The 23,580-nt window shown below is 33.3% G+C and overlaps 1 protein-coding gene across 2 annotated transcripts in view; it reads left to right on the top strand.

Annotated features, from left to right (window-relative positions):
* The window catches only part of LOC129808238 (bone morphogenetic protein receptor type-1B), a 46,978-nt gene extending 26,147 nt beyond the window's left edge, over positions 1–20,831 (top strand). For both annotated transcript variants that reach the window (XM_055858058.1, XM_055858059.1), the window contains exons 2-4: positions 5,221–5,405; positions 11,528–12,857; positions 19,709–20,831. In XM_055858058.1, the coding sequence (XP_055714033.1) occupies positions 5,221–5,405; positions 11,528–12,850 (1,508 nt within the window). In that variant the 3' untranslated portion in view covers positions 12,851–12,857; positions 19,709–20,831. The remainder of the gene's footprint in view (positions 1–5,220; positions 5,406–11,527; positions 12,858–19,708) is intronic.
* The last annotated feature ends 2,749 nt before the right edge of the window (positions 20,832–23,580 follow it).

The raw sequence follows: 23,580 nt of genomic DNA on the forward strand, positions 1-23,580 counted from the left end.
CATGAAGTCGAAATTCAAATCTCTTTCTCACAAGTTTTACATATATATCTCATTCTTTCGCACTCTTCTTCTTTTAAACATCACTCGAAATTCAATTTATCTCAATCGAATTTGGAATGCGAAAGAATGAGATAGACATACGTAAAACGTGTGAGAAAGAAAGAGATGTGAATTATAATTTCATGAAATTTTCCTGATCTAAAAGGTGTACCGGAGCAATTAAAATCAAAATTTACATTTTAAAGAAAATATTTCAATTTCAATTCAATTCAATTCCTCACTGATTAAATAAGAAATGACTGAAGTTATTGCTTCAGTGCATTACTACATATATTTATTACAAGATTATCTTTATCTTAATTTTTAAATGAGTTGAGTGCCACTCGCAGAAAAGTAAGGTTATCTGATTTTTAGTTTATTAGAAGCATTACAAGAGTTCAATATCAATTTGTTGAAACTTTAATGCATTTTAATAATATAATCTATCCTTAATTTTATTTGAACTTTGACTATATTCACAAAATAGATTTTGAATAGTAATTGCTACCATTCTCTGTTTAAATGAGGTTATGTTGTCGTCTCTAACCTGAAAAACGCGATGTTTTATTCAAATATCTTTTTAATAGAAATGCTAGGTTATTTATTATGTTTTAAATACGGTTTTGCATTTGTAATGTATCCATTCTAAGTTGATCTTATTGTTCAGTAATCAAGTAGGAGGAAGTGGGGCACCTCTGAAATTGGAATTTTTGACCTATTTTTAAATAAAATTGAGCCTTATCGTGATATAATTTAGCTGCACAGATTGAGAAACTAAATTACATTATGAGGCTCACTTCCACTTAAACATAGGAGAAAAATCCCAATTTTAGAGGTGCTCCACTTTCAAAGGTGCCCCACTTTCCCCTATATTATGTCGAAGCATCGAAATATTGATCGGAATATTGGAACATTGACAAAAATAAGGACAAACAACTTTATTTCTTTCAAAGCAAATTCAATTTTTAAATTATCCTACATCTTTGTTTTTGAGGTTAAATTATCATAACCTCACATTTAAAATTAACCGTTTTGATTAAGTAAAAAATGAAGTTTTATCTGTTTTTTTTTTAATTTCCTTTAAAAAACTATTTTTTAAACAAATTTCCATTAATTTCATTATTGCTTCTCCTCTTAAAGATGTGTTTACGAGTTGAAATAAATAAAAAATTACTACATAATAATACCCCTATTAATATTCAGTGGCAATTAGAAGGTGAACAAGTTGGCATTTTTGCCGACACTTATACTCCAAATCGTTTAGTTACCCCTTGGTATCTCTTTCACTCACTCTGTAGTTAGACTACATTTACTGCCTCCTCTTACGTTGGTTATGGCTTGTCTAAATGATTTTCGATGCAATTTTTCATGCAACGCACCTTGTATGACAAAATGCATAAATTACCCAAAGTGATTGACACTTTCTTGTGCAATGGGCACAGTGCCTGCCCAGAAATATTCCACAGACTCTATTTTTGGATTAACCTTCTTGTTGAGGAATCTTCGTATTTTTTTTCCACACTTCTCATTTCCCTCCTCATTCGATGTCTCGATTGTGGTCCAAAAATAATATCGTGGAAGATAAATAAAACTGAGAATGATCACTGATATGTTTTGAATGCTGTCTTGTTATTAATTATTCTAAAAGTGTTTTTGGGAGATCTTCTCATATTTGTCTTCCTTGGCGCACGAAGATGAAGCATAAAAAAGATGCTGAGATTAATAAAAAAAGAGAATCAAACTATCAAGGAGAAGTTGAATTTATGTGAAAATAAAATCTTTATAGGCTTTTCGTGAAAATTTATGTAATACCCCGAGAAAACATAAGTCATAAAAGTGAGGAAATTGATAATTCAATTTGGATTTTAAAAGTGATTAAATTGGCTAACAGATGAAAAATATTTTTCATCCGTGTATGCGAAATTTGGTGCGGAGGTTTTTGCAGTTAAAATGGGCGATGAAAATGTAAACTACCTGAAAATTAGTTTAGGAGACACTTAAGTGCCTGTTTATTGCTGTCGGAGACGTGATTCCTTTTCTGGAAACTCAAAAATGCCACAGAATTAAATCATTGGGTTTTCTGGGTGATTTTAGGATGATTACTGTGCTTTTGCAATTATAAATCAATTTTATAATAAAACCTTGTAACACTAGTGGCATAAATTGGTTGCTGATTTTTTAGCACTCTACTTTAAGCACATTACAGGGTTACGAAGTGAATTTTTTAGATATGCTTTGCAAAACGAGCTTCCAATGCACATGAATTATAAATAGAATAAAATATTTAGTACAGTCATGTACTAAATTTTACACAATACAAAATTTAATGAGTTTTTACAATAAATATGTTGAGAGGTTAATGTACCTTCATATTTATACTCAAATTCAGATATATATTTAGAAAAATGATGACATTTGTAAGAATTTCTCAACGGTGACAAATAAATTGTTCAAATTTCCTGGTTTCTACACATCGATTTTTTTTCCAAGTCAGACATTCCCTAAAAAAATTACCATGAAACTTTTTAAAATATAAACTTGTATTGAAAGTTAGTATTAATAATTTTCAAAACAAAGAGAGAAATATTTTGCTGAAGTTTATGCCCAACGCGCAATAACTTTTGTTTTGTAAACATGTTTGTGAAATTTCAGTGAGAGTGAGTGAGATCTAGGTCTAGTCATCTCGCTCACTCTCATAGAAAATTTTGAAAACATATTTACAAACAAAAGTTATTGTGCGCTGGGCATTAATTCCAGCACACAATAACTTTTGTTTTGTAAATATGTTTTTGAATTCTCAATGAGAGCGAATTCAAAGTAGATCTAGTCATTTCACTTTCTCATAGGAATTTTAAAAAAAATTTTTAGAGACAAAAGTTATTGTGCGTTGGTATAAGAGATCATTTTCAGAATTGTATTTTTTGTAAAATACTTCTTAAGAAACTCCATGATTTTTGTGCAAAGTGTTGTAATTTTCTACACTTTTTTTAGTACAAATTTAGTATATCTAATATAGATGAATGATGTAATAATAATTTGGTTTAGAACAGTCTAAAATCCGAGAATCGAGCAAGTTTTTTATTAGTTTTGCCTCATTCGATGTATGTTTTTGTACACTTGGTATAAGTTTATTACTATTAAATTTTTAGTACAAAGAAATAAGACAAATTTCGGAGTTCGTAAGCTTTCAATAGTTTCTAGAAAATGGCATTTTATTGTAGAAATAATCCAAACATATCCAAAAGGCAATTGCAAGTGGAAGATTCTTTAGAATTGTTTTTAACTTAATTAGGAAAAAAATACTTATTTTCTTCTTAATTTAAAAATTTGCAAAATAAAGAACAAAACATTTTGTTAACATTTTAGAAAATTACTTTGAAATATGTTTTTTTTTTTGGTGGAATACTCCTTAAGAAAAATCCATAATTCATCCACAAGGTGTTGATAATTTTCTACACTTATAATTTAGTACAAATCTAATACACTTTTCATTTTGGAAAATTTTGACGGTTCCATTTTGTACTATTCTTGCTCAGAGTGACAACTTTCCAGGAGCTATTTGAAAATGGTAAATACACACGGCTCTTCGTTATGCGGCACTTCGTTACCCGGGTGACAGCTGCCAAACGCTGGCGGTTGATGTATTCAAAACGATTTTTTACGAAGCATGCAGTTTGTCCAGAGTGAATTAATGTGTTATTTTTATTTTATCAAAGTTTTTGACACACAATCGTGCTACAAAATGAAACATAAACACACCACAAAGAAAATTCTGTTGTTTTTCGACAGAAAACAAATTCTCACAGCAAAAAATATAAAAAACGTTGACCAGATTCAAAAAACCAAAATGTCATTTTGTCCCCACGTCAACCGGATAACGAAGAGTCGAGTATAAATGTGCAGTCCGTGTATTTTCCGAAAAAACTGTCAAATTTTCAGTAGGAGTTGCCGTACTATATTTGTACTAAATATTATATTTTATTATTATTTTATTTTTTTTAGTACTAGAAAAGCGTAAGTTAGAAATTTGTACTAAATATCATGCTTTCCTGAGAATTGGCTATATGGACCCGAGTGAGTCCGACAGCCTTACATAAAATAGAAGAAGAAGAAGAAGCTTTCCTGAGAAAATCCATGTATTTTAGTACATTTAGTACTGAGTTTATCACTATTAAAAACGCAATGAAGTCAAAATTATCTTGGAGATAAACAGGTTATTGTTCCAAATGAATAGGAAAGGCTTTTTATCTGAAATTTTTTTTTAGTACACGGTGTTATGAAAGACAGTTCGAGATTATTTGGTAATGAAATGAGTAATGAGTCTACCAAGAATTTTATATGACATCATCAAACTTCTCTAAATGTAATAACTTTTAACTTCTTTAAATGTAATATATTTGTTTTGCATATTTTCTGTACTAAAAAAAATTCAACAGATGGGTGTAATTTTCCAACCACCCACTGTAATTTTGTTGATGAATGTGCATTTGAATTTTCTTGCATAGAATTTCTGTGTGGGGAGCAAAAATGGTGGAGATTGGAGAAGGAAAAATAAAAAAAAGTGAGTGGTAAAGAGAGAGGGAAAGAGGAAAAAAAGAGGAGAAAAAAAAGAAAATAAATAGCGCAATGCATAATTGTAATATATTCTTTATGTAGTACGAAGGCAAAATATACACCAAAGACTTTATTTTTCTACATAATGTGCTGCCTCCGCTGCCTCCCATTTTTTGAGTTTGGAGCATGAAAGGTGTTTAGGAGTTTCTTCAATTAATATAAACATCCGATTCATCTCGTTTTTCTTATTTTGCCCACTAATAATATTTTGACTGGGGCTTTGGACCACAAGATAGAGAGAGAGAGAGACAGAAGGAAGAAAGAAAAGAGAGTTGTCTTTAAGCACTTTGGGTATAAAGAGATGTTTGAATTTGAATTTTGTTAGTTTGAGAAAAGGAGAGGATGGTGGGCGGAAGAAGAAATCCGGAGATATCTCTTTCCAATGAGAGATGGTAAAGAAAAAATCTCCTATATTTATTTTATCTCAAAAGCCACATTGGATATTTATTTTTATTTAATTTGGGGCATCAAAATAAATTCACCCAAGGAGATATACACACATTGCCGCGCTCAATTTCCATACTTCAATCAACTTCACAGCATTCCTTTCCCATACTCTCTTTGCAGCTAAAGCTCTGCAGTGCTACTGCGAGGGACACTGTCCGGACCTGAAGAGCAATGGAACATGTGAAGCTCGTCCTGGAGGATCCTGTTTTAGCGTTGTCAAGAGCTACAGAGATGAAAATCATGAATTGGTCTCCGAATTTGCCTTTGGATGCATGTCACCGGAACAGAGTGGTGGACTCCTTCAGGTAAATGATCGAATACCTTTTACCTTTGTAACCTTATCAAAATTATCAATTTCTAGTTGATTAAAAATTCTTAGAATTTTCCCTTTTTATTGGGGCAATTGACATAATTGACGGCTCTATCGCACCTTCAGTCGGTTTTCCTATCTATCATTTTATCATTTTGAGAAATTAATTTTTTGTCGGAGCCATGTTATTCAATATTTACTATCTTCTTCAAGACAAACTGATTCGAGTAATAAATACAGGGTGTGACAAAAGTACGAGTTTTAAAATATCATGAGAATTTATAATTGTTACAGCTTTTAAATGGACTGATTGTCTGTTTGATTCTCAAATAGGCAATAAAAAACAAAATGGTCATTAAACGATCTAATTGCCTTGAAAAGTTTTTTTATGATAACTTAATTAACTATTTAATAATAATAATTTAATAATATAAAGCGTGTAGACAAAAAATTTGACCATTAAAAAATTGCTCTCATTGTTGACTTAAAATATATTAGAAAAACAAAAGTATTTTCAGAAAGACAATTTTTATTAGATTTTTATATGATTTTGTTTTTTTTTTTTTTAATCCAATGGTTTCTCGCTGAATTCTTGCACCTTCTTCTAAATTCATTAGAGAATTGACAAAAAATGTTTCCTTGGTATTTTTGTAAAAATTGCTTTTTTGAAGGAAATTTTCTGCAGCGTTGTAGGGGGAAACGTCAAATTTCTGTCAAAAACGCAATTTTTGACGAAAATTGCTCCCAATGTGTAGACACCTTTAAGGCCTCTACACATTGGAAGAAATTTTCGTCAAAAATGACTTTCATGAAGAAAATTCAAGAAAGCCAAGTCGTCAAAATTCTGTCAAAAATGCAATTTTTGAAGAAAATTGCTGACAATATGTAGATGCCTTTATACGCTTCCTCTTGAAATCCGGCAAGTCTTCAGCTGGTTGAGCTTTCTCCCTCAGATCAGTCTTCAAAATTCCCCAGTATTTCTCGAATTCTTCGATAATGGTTAACCGGTTCCGACAAACCAGTTAACCGCCCTATTCTGGAGACGGTTTTAAAACCGGTTTTTACAGATGTAACCGGTTTAAAACTGTCTTTTTTCAGACATTTTAAAATTTCTCTTAAGCTTAAAAGTTTATTTTTTGAAATTCAAGATACATTGCAAAATATTTTCTTGTATAACCCTTTAACGACAAGACAGCTTTCGCTGACCGAAAATCAGCAATAAAAATGAAACCGATAAACAAAAATTGTAAAACATCTTACATCTAACCTTCGAAAAGCAAACAGAGTCTGATTTGGTGTATTTTTTGTCTCTATGAACGATAGGGACAAAAATAGCCCAAAAATTTAAGTAATATTTCTGACAATGCCAATGACTGATAATTTTCACTCTAACGACAAATATTATGTTTGAGCATTGTACTTTCCTTTCCCAAAACGGTTTTGCTTAAAAAAAAACTGGAAGTATAAAAAATAATTAAAATCAATTTTCAATATGCGAATTTAAAAATTCGTAATTTTTGAACTTAACAATTTATCATATACTAGCAAATAATTTTACAAGATTATACAAAAAAAAGACTCTATAGCGAATATAAGGTAGCGAAAAATCTCAGTACCATTCTTCGAATATATTAGGTGAGATTCTTAACAATCTCACCTACTATAATCCTAACAAAATTTCATGTCGTCCGATCGACCTCAAATTTGGCCAAAATGTGTTTCGCCACTTCCTGATTCCGAATATATAATATATGTGGCTAAGTTACGTTCCCGGCCGGCCGCTCTTTGGAGCTTAATAGCTCCTAAACTAAAAAAGATATCGACTTGCGGTTTTCGGAAAAGGTTATATATCGGGTGAAAATTGCAACTTGGTGCATAGACCCCCCACCCCCCACCCCTCCTTCCGCCATTTTGAATACCCCCTTTTTCTTGTTTTCTGAATAGCTCAGCCCCTATGGCATCGAGCGGGCTCAAATTTTAGTATGTTATAGTTGGGCCTTAGAGCTTTCCATCAATACCAAACTTAAGGTCCCCCGACCCCCCTGACCCGAGCTATAAGGGTCCAAAAAAATTTTCTTAAAATGGCCATAACTCCGGTTCTAATTGTCAGAATTTAAAAAGTGAGGGCTTTTTGGAAAGCTCTCGTGAAATGCCACTTCCCCTTCTAACATCGCAAGTTCATAAAACCACCGCTAGGGGCGCTTTTTTTAAAAAGAAAATTTTTAAATTTTAAAAGTTAAATAACTCAAAAATTCCATTGTGCATCGGGCTGAAAATTTAGTATGTTGTAGCCGTTGATTATACCTATCAAACAAAAAAAACCTTAAGTCGATCTAAAACCCCTGACCCGAGCTATAAGGGGTCAAAGTTCGAACATTGACCGGCCTCTATCTCCGGTTCTAATTAACATAGCGACCTAAATTTTACCTTTTTGGTTTCGTCTCGATGAGCACTTTCAGATGGAAGTTCAAAAAGTCACCACAGGTGGCGCTGTGATAGCGTCAAAATTCATCGAAATTCAAAGTCACTTTTCTCAAAAACGGCATTGTGCAAGTTAATGAAATTTTAGTATGTTGTAGTCCAGTCTAGGACGTTTCCAAAATGGTGCGTAAGCGCGCTGTGGTTAAAACAGAACCGGAGATATGAGGGGTCAAAGTTCACAAAATTCAAAAAATCATATCTCCGGTTCTATGTGACCGATTTTGATGAATGAGGGCTTAAACGAAAGATCTCACCAAATGCTACAACTCTCTAGAATATTTGAACTTCGTGGGACCAACACCAGGGGCGCGACAGTCGAAAAAACCAATTTCAATATCACATAACCTCAATTATCTCGACTGTTGCTGAACCGATTTTGATGATTACTTCGACACAATTGTAGAACACATTTGTCTCTACATTTCGTCCATACATCATTTTCCGCTCAGACTACGCTATCACTCCGATTTTGCCGTTTAAGTGTGAAAAAATCGATTTTTCCCATAATAACGCTTTGAAATCACTCAGATGCCAATTTGACTGCCTCTACTCCACAAAGTCACTTAAAATATGGTTTTAAATGGAAAGTCCCACAAAATACAACAATTCTTTGATATAGTTGAAGTTCAACAAATGACTACTTGGGGCACTCTGGATGAAAAAACGAGTTAAGAAACAAAAAACCTCGCTTATCTTGGCTTCTGAGTAATCGATGAGATCATGTTCTATGGGAAAATTATAGAGAACATTCTGGTCTACATTTCACCCATATATCACTTTTGTGCCAGTTTATCCAAATCCTTGATATTTTGGTTTAAATACAAAATTTGTATAATTTCACGAATTTGATTCAAGATAACTGAATGGCGACTCACAATTTCAGCTCTAAATCGAATTTGCATGCACTCCGAGTTAGCTCACGTTAAGAATCTCACCTACATAAGCCGGTTAGGATTATCTTCCTTTTTTTTAAAAATATTTTTGCAAATGTTGTTTTTTCCTCAATTCAAATTTTCTAAACTTAAGTTTAATAAGTTTTAATTAGTAATGGGATTTTGAAAATACAGAGGAAAACTCTTTCGGTTTATTTGTCAAGATATTCTCTATAAAATTCTTTTTTCTAGAATAAAATGTTTAAGATATTTCCTCATTAAAGATTGTCATAAATGACAACTTTTATAACCAATTTATTTTAAGAAAAATAAATTTTCCACAGAATTAGTGGACATCTTTCCCACAGCGTTGAAATTCTTTGAGAAGATGATCGTGGGGTCTCCGCGACCATTTTTTTTAGCATTTGACGCTGTTTCTCGGTCCGATGGGGAGCATCCTGGGCTTTGTAGGTTATCAAACTAAAACAAAGCTCCAAAGTATAACCATCATTTTTCCAACATCACGCATGGAAAGATCTATCAAAAAGCTTTTCCATCCTGTTGTCCTCAATTCCGGGCTTTTGGTGACTTCCTCGTGCCTTCCGACCAACACTCTTGTCCTTGAATTCCTTAAATCGAATTGTAATTTTCCATACAGTTAACAATTCAGTTCCTTTCGGACAGTTCAGCATAACTCGTATTTGGATTTTTGAGATTATTGTCAACTTTTAATCTTTGAATGCTCTCCATCTTTTTGCAATTACACAGTCAAAAATCAATTTTTTTTATCAAGAATTTCACCAAAAGAAAGCTGATTAAATTCTTTTTAAAAGACACCAAAGGAAAAAATGAAATCCAAAGGCTACCGTGGCTAACTTCATGCCAAGCGTTGGGGAGAATTTTTCTTCGACACGCTTGAAATCAAAACATTATTGATTAATTAATAAAACGCCAAGTTCAGTTCATAAGAACCACTTATTAATTCCAAATTGAACTTTTACTCTCCATTTTAATAAATAATTTTATAGAGTAAAAGGTACTAAAAGTCGGCTGGTCTCTGCGCGTTATGCCGAAAATAGACACAGGCTGATCCTCGAGAATACTCAGCTCGAAAAATTTGTCGGTAAAGGATCAGCCCAAACAATCATACACTGAGGATTTAGGATCAAGGATTAGCGTTTTCAGCGTAAATTTCTATTAAATCTCCACACTTTGATTGCTGAAAGACTTCTTCAGTGCAATATCAATGGATTTTTCGTACAGAAAGGAGCACTCTGACCTTCCCATTGCTCCAATCTTAATACATTTTAAGATTTTGCGATATTAGGTGTCATTACTCTCCATGTTTTTTCACCCAATTGACATTTCGAAAAGCACCCAAAAACCCCCAAAGTGAAGATTTTTATTTTCAGCACTGGCGCTGATGTCGCATAATCCCCGTAATTTCACTAGACCTCATGAATTTAGAAGATCAGCCTGATCCTCCCTGATCCGAAATTTTGGGCTGATCCGTGAGTGTATCGACACCAATCCTCATTTTTCGGGCTGATCCCTAAGCCGATCCCTGTGTCTATTTTGGACTTTACTCACAAAAGATAACTTTCGTGGGTTTTCTGCAGATATTTCTACTGAAATGCACTAGTACTCCTTTGAAAATGAAACTTTGTAATTTTACTTGACAATTCACTTATAACAATAAAAATTATTCACTAGAATCGCGGAAATTGGCTTAAGTCGTAAGTTAGCTTCCACCTCACAAATAATTCTAATTAACAATAATTATTGAACGTGAACTAAGACATGAATTTACAAATAGTTTTATTTTCAGAGAAGTATTAGTGCATTTTAGTAGAAATATATGCATAAAAATCCACGAAAGTTATGTTTTGTGGATATCTGTGAAATGCCTCGTTTGTAGTATGTCAGGAAGTGACTGGACTATGAACGAGCTTAGTCGTCTTTGGACTTTAGTCGTAAGTGTGTCTAGGCCATAAGTCGATCCCTGTGTCTATTTTGGGCTTTACCCTGCTTGAACCCATTGGAAAGGTCTTGGAATTCCTGACATTGTTTAACCGGTTCCAAGCGGTTATGAACTGATAATAAACAGATTTATAACCGATAACTACTTTTTATCCGAAAACGGATTTTTTTTATTTTTCATAAACTAATGGACGATCAGTTTAAAAATATTTGAATTGGTTGTGAACAGGTAAACGATAAATGGTGCGAAGGTACTTTTGAGGTATAACGTCACGAGTTCGAGCACTTTGCAAAACCTAGAACGCTTTTGTCACCCCTTTTTTTCTGATGATTTCTTAGATTCAAAAGCTATATAAATCACTTTTTTCTCTTGTTTTTATAATTCACATTTGTATTAATTTCTGCCAATATTTTGTGAAAATTTTATTGTTTCTGAAAGTATATTTAATAAAATAAATAAAAAGATAGATAAAATCTTGAGGGAGTTTAATAAAATATTGATAAAATTTACCATTTGATAGCGCCTGATTAATTAATCAATCTTAAATGATTTCTGCGTTGAAAGTAAGGATGTCTCTATCATGAGAGAATGAATGTCAATTGCACCTTTATAAAACAAAAATCCAATTATCTGTTAATTAAAATGTTATTGGTAAAATTTAATTGCTTCACCGTCTTATATGCAACATTTCCTAAAATAGCGTTAAATTCGCCATCAAAACATTTTGACCAAAGATGGACTTTCTTTTCTTTTTTTTTCTTGTGTCTCTTTGCGGACTTGCAGTGCAAAGTTGCAACTGCTGCTCACTTGCATGGCACAAATATTCTGTGTTGTGACGATGAGGATTTCTGCAATAGAGATCTCATTCCTGAAGATACACCAAGGACCACAGAACCGCCCATTGATGTGCCAAGTGGCACGCAAATTCCTGTGTACACAATTGCCATCTTGATTGGGTCATTTATTGTCCTTTTGCTGGCCATTTTGTTGTTGGCTCTGTGTGTGCTGCACAGAAGGAGGGACAGAAGGAGGAAGAAGCATTGCCTGGTGGAATCTTCCTATGGCAATCAGATTTCTCCGCATATTTCGGATTTGGTGGTGGATCAGAGTTCGGGATCAGGAAGTGGATTGCCGTTGTTGGTGCAACGGACAATTGCCAAACAGGTGCAGATGTTGCACAGTGTGGGCAAGGGGAGGTATGGGGAGGTGTGGTTGGCCAAATGGAGGGATGAGAGGGTGGCGGTGAAGGTATTTTTTACCACGGAAGAAGCATCGTGGTTCCGTGAAACGGAAATTTATCAGACAGTTTTGATGCGTCATGAGAATATTTTGGGATTTATTGCGGCTGATATCAAGGGAACGGGTAGTTGGACACAGATGCTCCTGATAACGGACTATCATGAAATGGGGAGTTTGCATGATTTTCTGCAGAGGAAGGTGCTAAATACGGAAATGGTGAGAAATTTGGCATTGTCACTGGCATCGGGAATTGCACATTTGCATACGCATATCCTGGGAACGCCAGGGAAGCCAGCAATTGCCCATCGGGATATCAAGAGTAAGAATATCCTGGTGAAGAGGAATGGGCAGTGCGCAATAGCTGATTTTGGTCTGGCTGTGATGTACAACAGTGAATTGGATGAGATTTGCATTGCCAAGAATACGAGGGTGGGAACGAGGCGGTATATGGCTCCGGAAGTGCTCAATCAAACGCTCAATTCGGCCCAATTTGAGGCATTCAAAATGGCCGATATGTACAGTGTGGGATTGGTGTTCTGGGAGATGGCCAGGAGGTGCATTACCACCATTAAAGGCACTAAGAATACCACCTGCGAAGACTATGCCCTGCCCTATCATGATGTTGTGCCAAATGATCCCAGTTTCGAGGATATGCACGCGGTGGTTTGTGTAAAGGCCATCAGGCCACCGGTGCCAGCTCGTTGGCAGGATGAGGAGATCCTCAGTGTCCTGGCGAAGATTATGCAAGAATGCTGGCATCCCAATCCGGCTGTCAGGCTGACGGCGTTGCGCGTGAAGAAGACACTTTGCAAACTCGAGGAGGATTTCAGTAGCATCAAAAAGCCTGATCATCAGTTCTTCGTATAGTAAACAGGTAAGTTCAATTTATCTCTAATTTATTTACTAAAAGCAATTTAAGGAAGTCTCTCAATCTTAAAATTGGGCTCTACTATTTATTGTAAATGTCCTAATTCAAAACCATTTCCAAACACTTTAACTTTGATAGAAGATTCAACACATTAACCCATTCCTTACCATGGTATTATACATCATACGCAAATTGAGTGATTTTAGATAATATATTCCTGGGCAACTGATACTCGAATTGCTATCGGGAATGGATTTTTAGTAACTTTAGTTCTTCAATTACTTGGGAAAAATAGTCCGACAGAGATGAAAATACATTTTGTTATTGTTTTCTCGCTTCGCGGAAGGTCATGCAAAATTTTTGCTCAAAATGGTGGACGAAAAATTCGACACCCCGTCGAATTTATTGAAATTGGCATCTTTCCTCTTTCCTGATATGAATTCTGGTTGCCAATTTGTTTTCTTGGGTAGTTACACTATCTAAAGCAATAGAGTTTGTAATGAATTAGTGCACAGAATTTAAATTCAGTGACCGTTAAGACGTGTGTTTGATAGCGGCTCCCCGCGCCCCCATAATAGATAAAATTTATTTCATTTCAAAAAATACATCTAATAATCTGTAGGAAACTAATTCCAAAATATGAACATTCTGTCTCAAGTATTTCTGGTACATTGACTGAATGGGTTAAGTTCATATTTTTTCCGAAGAGAATTACATAAATTTACTCCTTGACTCTTCTAGAATGTTACAGTTCACTGAAAATTCTTTAGATATAATTTGAAAACTCCTAAAATACAGGAAAAATACTTTAGTGCAAAATGCTGCAATTGGAAACAAATTAATCTAAATGGAGACAAGGAATGTTTCTAATTGGAGACAAACAGTGTAAGTGAAACCGCGACGAAAGGCTTCCAAAACTTTGTTGATTTGTTCTTGAGTGCAGGATTTGTTCTTAGTCCTAGTTTATTCTCCTTTCCCATTTAAAACAATAAGAAAATCCCTCCAAAAAAAAAATCATATTTCCGGGGTTTCCTATTGAAGCATTTGCAGACACTTCAGAAAAACCCTTTTTGTTCACGAAATAGGTAATTATTTCATTTGAAAACTTCACGTACCGTTAACAATAAAGATTAGCACATAATTTAACTAAAATTAGCCAGAAATATGACATAAATGTTAAACGAAACGAATAAACAACAGTCGTCTTATTCTTTCCGTACAGAAGTAGATCTTGAAAAATTCGAAAATCTATTTGAAGATCCAAAAAAGAGATTTTCTTACTTTTGATAATTCCGCAAAGTGGCTAAGTTACATCCCGTTCGAATTTCGAAGTGCTCAAGTGTCAAAATGTGACGGTCTTCACATTGTTGTGAGGAAAAAACAGAACAACGACGTTTACTGTTCTCGCCCCAGTATTTAATCACTCCACAATCACAACTCTTTTGCCAGCTTTTTAGTGTGATATTTGATAAATTTTCCCCACCATGTTCGAAAATTTAGTATGAAAATTCGAAATTGAATTTGAATTCTTCGAACTTCAACGACTTTTTGTGCAAATAAACTTCCATTTACCTTTTATGCAAGACACTATTGGAGAATCAAAATCTACTTGTGATCGGGCTCATTGTGTTTTTCATTGGAAAACATGTTTGACCTATGAAAAATTCAATGGTGAAAAGGTACACTTTTAATTTTTCTGAGAAATTAAAAATTAAAATTTGTGAATATGAATGGATTTTCGCTTTATTTGGAGCAAAATTAACTAAATAATGAAACTGTGGTAAAGAAAATGTATAAATATAGTAATTTAGTACTGTATTTATCATGAAAACAATGACGTTTCCATTTGGAGTGGCGAAAAATTTCCATTTGGAGCAGGTTTTGAATTAGCATAATTTACCCTAATTTAGAATTTACGAATAATTTACTTCATTAAAAAAAATAGCAGATAAAAATTGATAGAATTCTTTCCAAATATTCAGAGCTTTAAGCTCTACAGAAAAGGCACAAAATCTTATTTACAAATTGATTTTCTGATTTTTTTTTTGATAAATCTTTGCTAAAAAGGTGTTTTCAAATGATTTTCTAATTAATTCAGTTTTTAATTTTTTTTAATTAAGTTTTTTTTTGGCTTCTAGAATATTTTTTCATGAAGCATGCTTCATGAAAATTTTAGTGAAGTGTAACGTGACGATATCTAGCAGTCATTTCAATTTTGGCTTTTTGGAAATAAAAGAACTTTAGGGGAATGTAAGCATGGTTTGCACTTTTTCTCTTGGTCAATTTTCAATTTTTTTTCTGGTCAAAGGATAAAATTGACTACAGCAAAAAAAAGCCAGTGATAGGGGAAAGTACGTTCCCTTCGAACGTTCACGCCTTAGAATAATGTGAAATTCTCAATTCTCTTATTTTTCCTAAGAGACTTACACATAATTATTACGTAATTATCAATAATTGATGATTAGCTAACTAATATTTGATAGAAATGTTTAAGTCTCTTAGGGAAAATTAAAAGAAAATTCATATTATTCCAAGGTATGAACGTTCGAAGAAAGAGTAACCTTTTCACTGCAAATTCGGATTGGGGGCAAACTCGAAGTCTAGATAAGCTTATGGTAGATGAGATTCATTACAGGCAACCTCGAAATACGTGCAACTCGAGGTTGTTGCAAATTAGAATACATGCAAATTCGATTGTCAAAAATGCTCAAAAATACATGTAAAATTTTAAAGTCGAATATCTCGGAAACTATGAGAGATAGAGCCTTCACACTCGTCATCAATTTGAAGTCTTCTTTAGGCTTAAGATATGCCAAGCTTCATTTGAAAATGAAGAAAATTGTAAGAGAAATGCACAAAAATATCTGAAAATAAAGTCGGATATCTCGGATCCTCGAAAATCCGCGAAAAAATCAAAGGTCTGCGAAAATCCACGAGAAATTTCGCGGTATCAGAAAATCTGCGAAAAATTCCACGGTCTGTAAAAATGCGCGAAAAATTTCACGATTCCAGAAAAATCCACAAAAAAATCCGGAGTCCGTGAAAATCCGCGAAAAATTCCGCGGACCGTGAAAATTGTAAAAGGGATGACCATATTATTGTGAATAAAAGTAGTAATAATAAAATCCGCGGTCCGCGAAAATCTGCGAAAAATTCCAGGGTCTACAAAAATCCGTGAAAAATTTAACGGTTCTAGAAAAATCCTGAAAAAATCCGCGAAAAATTCCGCGAACCGTGAAAATTGTAAAAGAGATAACCCTATTATCGTGAATAAAAGTAGTAGTAATAATAATTATAAAATTCGCGAAAAATTCCGCGGTCTGCGAAAATCTCCGAAAAACTTGACGGTCTGCGAAAATCGAGAAAAATTTCGCGGTTCCCCAAAAATCCGCAAAAACTTCCGCGGTCCGCAAAAGTACGCGAAAAATTCCGAGGACCGTGAAAATTGTAAAAGGGATGACCCTATTATTGTGAATAAAAGTAGTAATAATATCCGCAAGAAATTACGCGATCCGTGAAAAATTCCGCGGTCTGCGAAAATTTGCGAAAAATTCCATGGTCTGCGAAAATTTGCGAAAAATTCCATGGTCTGCGAAAATCCGAGAAAAAGTTTCGCCGTCTTCTCAAAACTAATTGCTAAATATAACCTAATTGTTAAATGTTAATTGCAATTGTACATAATTTTATTCCTTGCTAGGCTATTCACTTGCTCTGCAACCGAGTGACGAATCTTGCTGAAATTTACACCAATTGTTTTTTGTAATAAACAATATACTGCTAAATGGTTTAGGTTCCCACTTGTAAAAGGGTTAAGGGGATCTAAGAGGGGCGTATAGATTTACTTTTATCCAGTCTCTAGTCACTTCGTGTGGGAGTTCCAAGACACGAAGGCAAAGTAAAAAATAAATTTGTTTTGAGTGGATTAGACAGGGTAGAAACTAATTCGGATACATCTTTTATTGAGGCACAAATTAACCAATTTAAAGTAGTAGGGGAAAGTGCCTATGTTTGCAAGTTTCGTAATGACTAAATTTTTCCAATGTTCCTGAATAACTGTGACTTCGCGATATATTTTAAAAACAAGACAATTTCCCCTAGTTTTTAAAATATGGGTTTTTTTTATCCCCCCCCCCCTTAAATCCCTTTGCTCAGGTCTTAGGCCATAGGCCTATTTTGACCAAAATCCTGTCCAATAAAAAACCTAAAAAGGATCAAACTGTCAATAACTTAAAAAATAAATAAATAATCAATAAATAACAGAAACGGACTACAACACACTTAAAATCCACTACTATGAGTGTCAATAGACAGACTACCATAAATTTTATAAACTTATCCTATATCTCTTTACAAATTTTGCAATTAATTTTAGAGGTCCAGCTAGCTTGTTCTCTAGACACAGCGCTAATATGTCTCTAACATAGAGGTTAGGGGATACAGCGCTGCACGAGTCAACAAGCTCCTCTCTACCAATCTCGAAACGAGAGCACTTGAAGAGGACATGATCAATGTCCTCGTATTCAATACATACGGCGCATAATGGGTCCTCGGTTATAGAAATCCTATTCAAGTGTGCTCTCAGACCGTTGTGGTTCGAAATTATTCTGCTTATAATTACAATGGTTTCCCTGTTCAGATTTCCCATTCCCTTAAACAAAGTTTGTATACTACAATTTGGCAAAATTGAATGGCAGTATCTACCCAGTTCGCCCGTATGCCATGCCATCCTCCACTGAGCTATGCACTCCCATCTAGCAGTTGCGAACCAATCCTCCGTTCTCAACATTTCCTCTTGGACCACCGGTGCACACACTCCCCGTCTCGCTGCTGCGTCCGCCATATCATTTCCGGTCACTCCCATTAAAAATATGGGTGCGATGAGTGATATTAATTGAAAAACATAGGGAAAATTTAGTCATTTTAAAGCTTGGGACCGTGTAAAGCATGGGCACTTTCCCCTATCCTGGAAGTGAATTTGAGCGATACAGTGCTGTCTCGCTATATGCACAGTTTGGATACTTTTTTTGACAGTTCTCTCTCTGAATATGCACAACTTTTTTTGAAATTCCCAACGGTTTTTTTCTTTTTTTTAATAAATTATCATTTTTTTTATTGTTCTAGAATTTCCCGCGGTATTTTAAATATAATATGAGACAGAAAAAATAAAATTAAGAAAATTAAAAACAAGAAAAATTAGTTACCAAGAAAATAATTTTCTTTATCACTTTGTCAAAATGTAAACAAATTGATTTTGAATGCAACTGACACAAAAGCTGTGCATATAGAGAGTGTGCATATAGAGAGACAGCACTGTACATTTAACTTTGCAACCTCCCTTTGGAGGTTGGAATTGAAGATAAGACGGCGATGGCCGCAAAGGAGGGTAGTTTAACCATTTTATGGCTAAAAAAATATGGAAATAACTCATTGTAAACAAACAGAAAATTCACAGGTTAGAAGGATCACGCGTACGAACTATGCCTATCTTTCCCTAAATTTCGGAAAGTTGAAAGGCAATGAAATTACCACTTTCTTTAACTTAAAATGAACAAAAAGTATAAAAAAAATGTAATGAGTAAGATTGTAAATTCAGACAACACAATAAATCAAATCAATTAATTAATCAATAAATTGTGAGAACAATGTTTGAATCTTTCACAAGGTTTAGAAAATAATTTAAACGTATATCGTATTATTGATTTTGGGCTATATTTTGCGAATAAAAATAAAAATTAAGAAATAAAGGCAAAAATAAAGATTTTACAAATATCTTTTCGGTATTTAATGACACTTAAAATTTAGTTAGAATTGTCTGTATCTTTTAGAATATTGCACTAATGAAGCATTTTCTTTAAGATTCGGGAGGGGGAGTCTGTATCGAAATGACAATGTCATATGACATTTAAAAATTTTTATATCATAAATTCGGAAAAGTTGATCGAAAATCAGATTCATATCAGTTACAAAAAGTTTCCACGTTGTACTATAATTATCAAATGAAGCAAATATGCCCAAATTTACCACGGTTTGACTTAGTTATGATGTGATTTTGTATTATTAAGAAGTTTTAATGCAATTCACAATAAGTATGAGAATCTAAATTTAATATGAGTGCTCAGATAAACAAAAAACCGTTGCATTTCAAATAATTTGACGCCCGAATTTCTCTATAATTCGGGTGACATTTCGGTCCCAAATGCCCGAATTTGAGAGAGTCTACTGTATGTATTTTGAGATGGTGAGTTTTTCACGTGAGAAATTCACGGCTCTGAGATCACCTTTAGTAAGCATTTTGTCAAGCTTTCGTCACAACTTTCATGTGAATTCTTAGATGATGTAAGTGTTTCATGTGACATTTTTTGCGAAAGTTTAACCAAACGCTTACAGGAAACGATCTAAAAACCGTGAGTTTCTCACGTGACAAACTCACGCATCTCAGAATTCATACTCTGTTGAAAATTTGTCATATGACATTGTCATACCGTTACAGAATTCCGGTAGAGGGCGAATTTTACATTCACGCTTTGCATATGCCTATCTAATTCTTTCGCACTCTTCTTCTTCTTTTAAACTTCAGAATAAATTCAATTTAGCTCAATCAAACTGTAAATGCGAAAGAATGAAATAGATATATTCAAACGTATAAGAAAGGGCTGTGAATTTTGATTTCATGAAATGTTTTGATCAAAAAGATGTGCTGAAGCCATTTAAATTTAAAATGATTTTTAATCAATATTTTTAATTATTTTCTGATTAAAAGTAGAGACATTGAGAGATTGACCTTTTTGCTTTTTTTTAAAAGTAGGAATAGAAGAATAAAAAAATAAGATGCTAAATGATTCGTTTGGGATTTTCAGGCGTATTATTGCAGCAGATCTTCCTGCATGTGTTTCATCCTCCCAAATCTTCCGGGAGATTTACATCGAAACTTCATCAATCGTCCCGGATGCATTTTATTTTGTGATTTTTTTCTGAATTTGTGTGCCAGAAGAGACATTACAATTTTTCTGCAGCAAAAACAAAAATCACAAAATTATCCACGTACTGATCGTCTTAAACAAAATGAAAAAAAATGCTGTAAACCTCCTCCTCGCTTCAATATTGTACAAATAATTTAACATCCAACACAACCCCCTTAAGTTTTCTCGAAAATTGAGGAAAAACAATTTGTATGGTTTTATTTAAGGATAATATTTTAACTTTTAGAAACATTTAATTTTAATTGTAATTTTTATTTTTTTTTTACCCCAAGCGATTCCCACGGATCGTGGAGAAAATTAACAAAAGTATAATAGAAAATAAGTTTTATGAGAATTTTATTGAGGGATTTTCTTTAATAAAAAATAAAATTGTTTTAAGAAGAGAAGAAAAATTGTTAAGATAATATTTGTACAGAAAAAAATTGTTTTTGGGTGCTTCAAGTGTAGATTTCAAGAGTTTTCTTCTCCATAAAAAAAATTATTTAGCAATTTCCTCGGAAGTATGTAGAAGTTTTTCTTTAAAAGGCATTTTTTACTCTAAAAAAAATAAGAAACAAAGTTCAGACAATAAAAAGATGCAAAAAAAAGAGAACTTAAAAAAGTGCTTTCTTGAGGAATTTCTGTGATTCTCCAGTGAGATCTTTAAAAAAAAAGTCCCTTCAGGCCGGGAATTCTAGGAAAAATAAAGGGGAAAACAGCACGAGAAGATTCCTTGAGATATTTAGAAATATTATATTATATTTTTTATAGTAAAACTATATGATAACGAGAAAGAATTTTACTTATTAAAGATGTATTTGAGTAAAATACAAAAAAAAATTGGCATATAAGATTTTAACGATTCGTACTCTTAAGAAAATAATTATACAAAAAAAAATGGTAGTTATAGTGAAAAATGAGATGAGATATAATCGTATTAAAACTGACCTAAAGTAGATTTAGAGCGATGCCAGAAGAGAGGGAGATACTTGAAGAAATAAAGAAAAATAAGCAAATTGCAGAGGAGTTTGTTTCTGGATTGAATGGGCCATTGAGGGAAGAGATCTTTGGCGTCGCACTAAGATAAATAAGGCGCGTCTCGAGCGGCGTTTATGTAAGATTTATAAAATTGCCACAATAATCAAAAAATTGGTAACTAATTTGCGTCAGCAGACATTTAAAAATAAATAAATCATCGTATGCGACACAATTTGAGAGGACAGAGAAGGGGACAGCCTGCGTGACAATTCTGTGGATGCTGTGACGTCAACTTGGCAATTTTACAGGGTGAACTAGAAAATATACAGGTTGGAATTTGCAAAAACATTTTAAAAGGTAAGAAATATTTAACACTGAAAGCCTAAAAATATTAATAATACTAACTTTTACCGTAGAAAAAGATATATAACAGATAAAATTGAGGGATTTGGGCGGGATTAATTTAAAAAGTGGGCGTGGCTTATAAAGGGATTTGAAGAAATTACCGGAAGGTTTACAATGGCGGCAAGATAAATAGCACACCTTCAGCGATTTTCCTATTTTGATTTAGAAAATTAATTTTTTAGAAAATATAATGCCTATTATAAATAAAAATGATAATTATTTAATATTTGTGTCTGTTAGAATCATGTTTTTTTTTATCATTTTATGAGTTTAGGTATAATTCGTGTTGACAATTTAAATAGCACACTTTCACACTTTTCTCTGAAAATTATTACCTGAAATTTACTTTCATTTTAAAATTCATTATATTTCTGTATTTTTGATCATTTATAGGCATATAGGCATTAATGCCAGAAATTTTCGTAAAATAAAGTTATGTGAACTGAAAAATCATGTAAATTGAGTCTTTGGTGCATATTTCCAGGCTTTACGTAAAGGAGTTTAGGATAACTAAGATTTTTTTTTAAAATTATATTGACCAAAGAAAATAATCATCAATTCTATAATTTTTTATGATTAGACCGATCAAACTTAAAAATCACGCAAAATCTCGAAAATTTCGAGAAGGAATTACGATTTCTAGAGAAGATTCTGCCATTGTTCTTGTAGTTAAACTAAATTTATTTGCCGCCGTGCCGAAAATAAAGGAAGAAATTGAACAAAAGTTGAAAACGTAGGGTAAGTGTGCTAAATTTCGGCATAGTTGCATATAAGAACCGAATTCCTAAGTTTGAAATGCAATAATTTTAATTCATATTGATATTTTCTGTTACTTCCTTTTCGGGAGGGTTGTGTGGAACCTTGAATACTAGTTTATCGTCTTTGTTTTCTTTAAATCACTTCCTAAAATATTGAGAAATTAAAAAAAATATAGGGGAGACTGGGGCACATGTAACCATTTTCGATAGATGCGAATTTGAGGTGATTTTCCAAAGACACCGTAATTTTTTGGAAAATCTTTCTTAGGTAATGTTTTACCCTTGGGTATAGGCAATACATCGAAGGTAATGCGGATGCTGGAAAACAATTGAGTTTTCCATAAAAATAAAATTTGTGTCACTGTGCATTTTTCTCTTTTGACAAAATACCTGGGGTAGAAGTAAACACTTTCTGGGGAGGATGTAAACACCCTTTTTTCCACCCTTGACATTAACTTTGCACCACTTTCGATTATTTTAATTACTTAAGAGAGATATAAAGACTGTATATTTTTCAAAAAATCATGACACTTTTTACAAAGAATAATTAAAATAGCAAAAAACTAAAAGCATGCAAGTCAAAGACATTTTTCAATGGATTTTCCCCATATTTTGACATCATGTGACTTTTTATTGAACACAGCGCCACCAATTTTTTTCGTAATCTATGAATTATAGATATTTCGCATGAAGGTCAATTTCCCGCTCTTTTACCTACTCATTTTGTGAAATTGAAATTGCCTGTTTACATCTACCCCAAATGCTGTTTTCTGACCAATTATTAATTCTTTTAAAATAATGAGAATCTCAATTTCTCTAGTAAATGCATATATATTATATAATCCTAAAAGATGTAGGAAAGAACTGGTATTGCTACATTTCGATTATTTTACACAGTTTTAAATTTCCAGGTGGAAATCCAAATGACCAAAATAATTGAAATATCAACATTTTCGGGAAAAATGATTTTTATTTTTAAAGTATTAGGATTTTATTGACCAATTCATCTGTGGACATACATCCCCATGGTATCTATGAATGCTTATGGGTTTTATCCTCTGGAGTCTTAAAATTAATGAAAAAAATCTCAGTGTTTACAACTACCCCAGTTTACTACTGCCCCAGTTCCCCCTATGGGCACCGCTTTGGATAGTATTCCGGCCACTTTGAGTGAAAGATCGGCCACCTTTTTTCTGACCACCTTTTGTGAAGCAACGGATGGAAAGTTTTAAAACGTCAAACGGAACGAGTTTAATATTTAGTTTAATACGTTTATATGACTCACAATCCCTGAGATCTTCCGTGTAATTTGTCCTAAACACCTGAAGAGTAGCATCTCAAATTTACGCGCAGATTCCCGTAGCAATTTGACCTTCCTGAACTCTTCCAAGGCATTTTCCACATCATCTTTTTCATAGAAGCGATGGTTTTTTCTCTGGACATTGTAGAACTCAGAAATTGAAAAAAAACATAAAATGAATAAGAAATTTAGGAAAGCAAAATATATTGTGACACTACCGTTCAAAACATTAAATACACCCTACGTAAGTTTAAATACACCTGGTTTGGATCGGGAAAACTCTGTAATATCCAATTCTATCGACTGAAATAGTTTCATATATAAACCTA

The sequence above is a fragment of the Phlebotomus papatasi genome, chromosome 3 (assembly GCF_024763615.1).
Source record: "Phlebotomus papatasi isolate M1 chromosome 3, Ppap_2.1, whole genome shotgun sequence".
Classification (NCBI taxonomy): Eukaryota; Metazoa; Arthropoda; class Insecta; order Diptera; family Psychodidae; genus Phlebotomus; species Phlebotomus papatasi.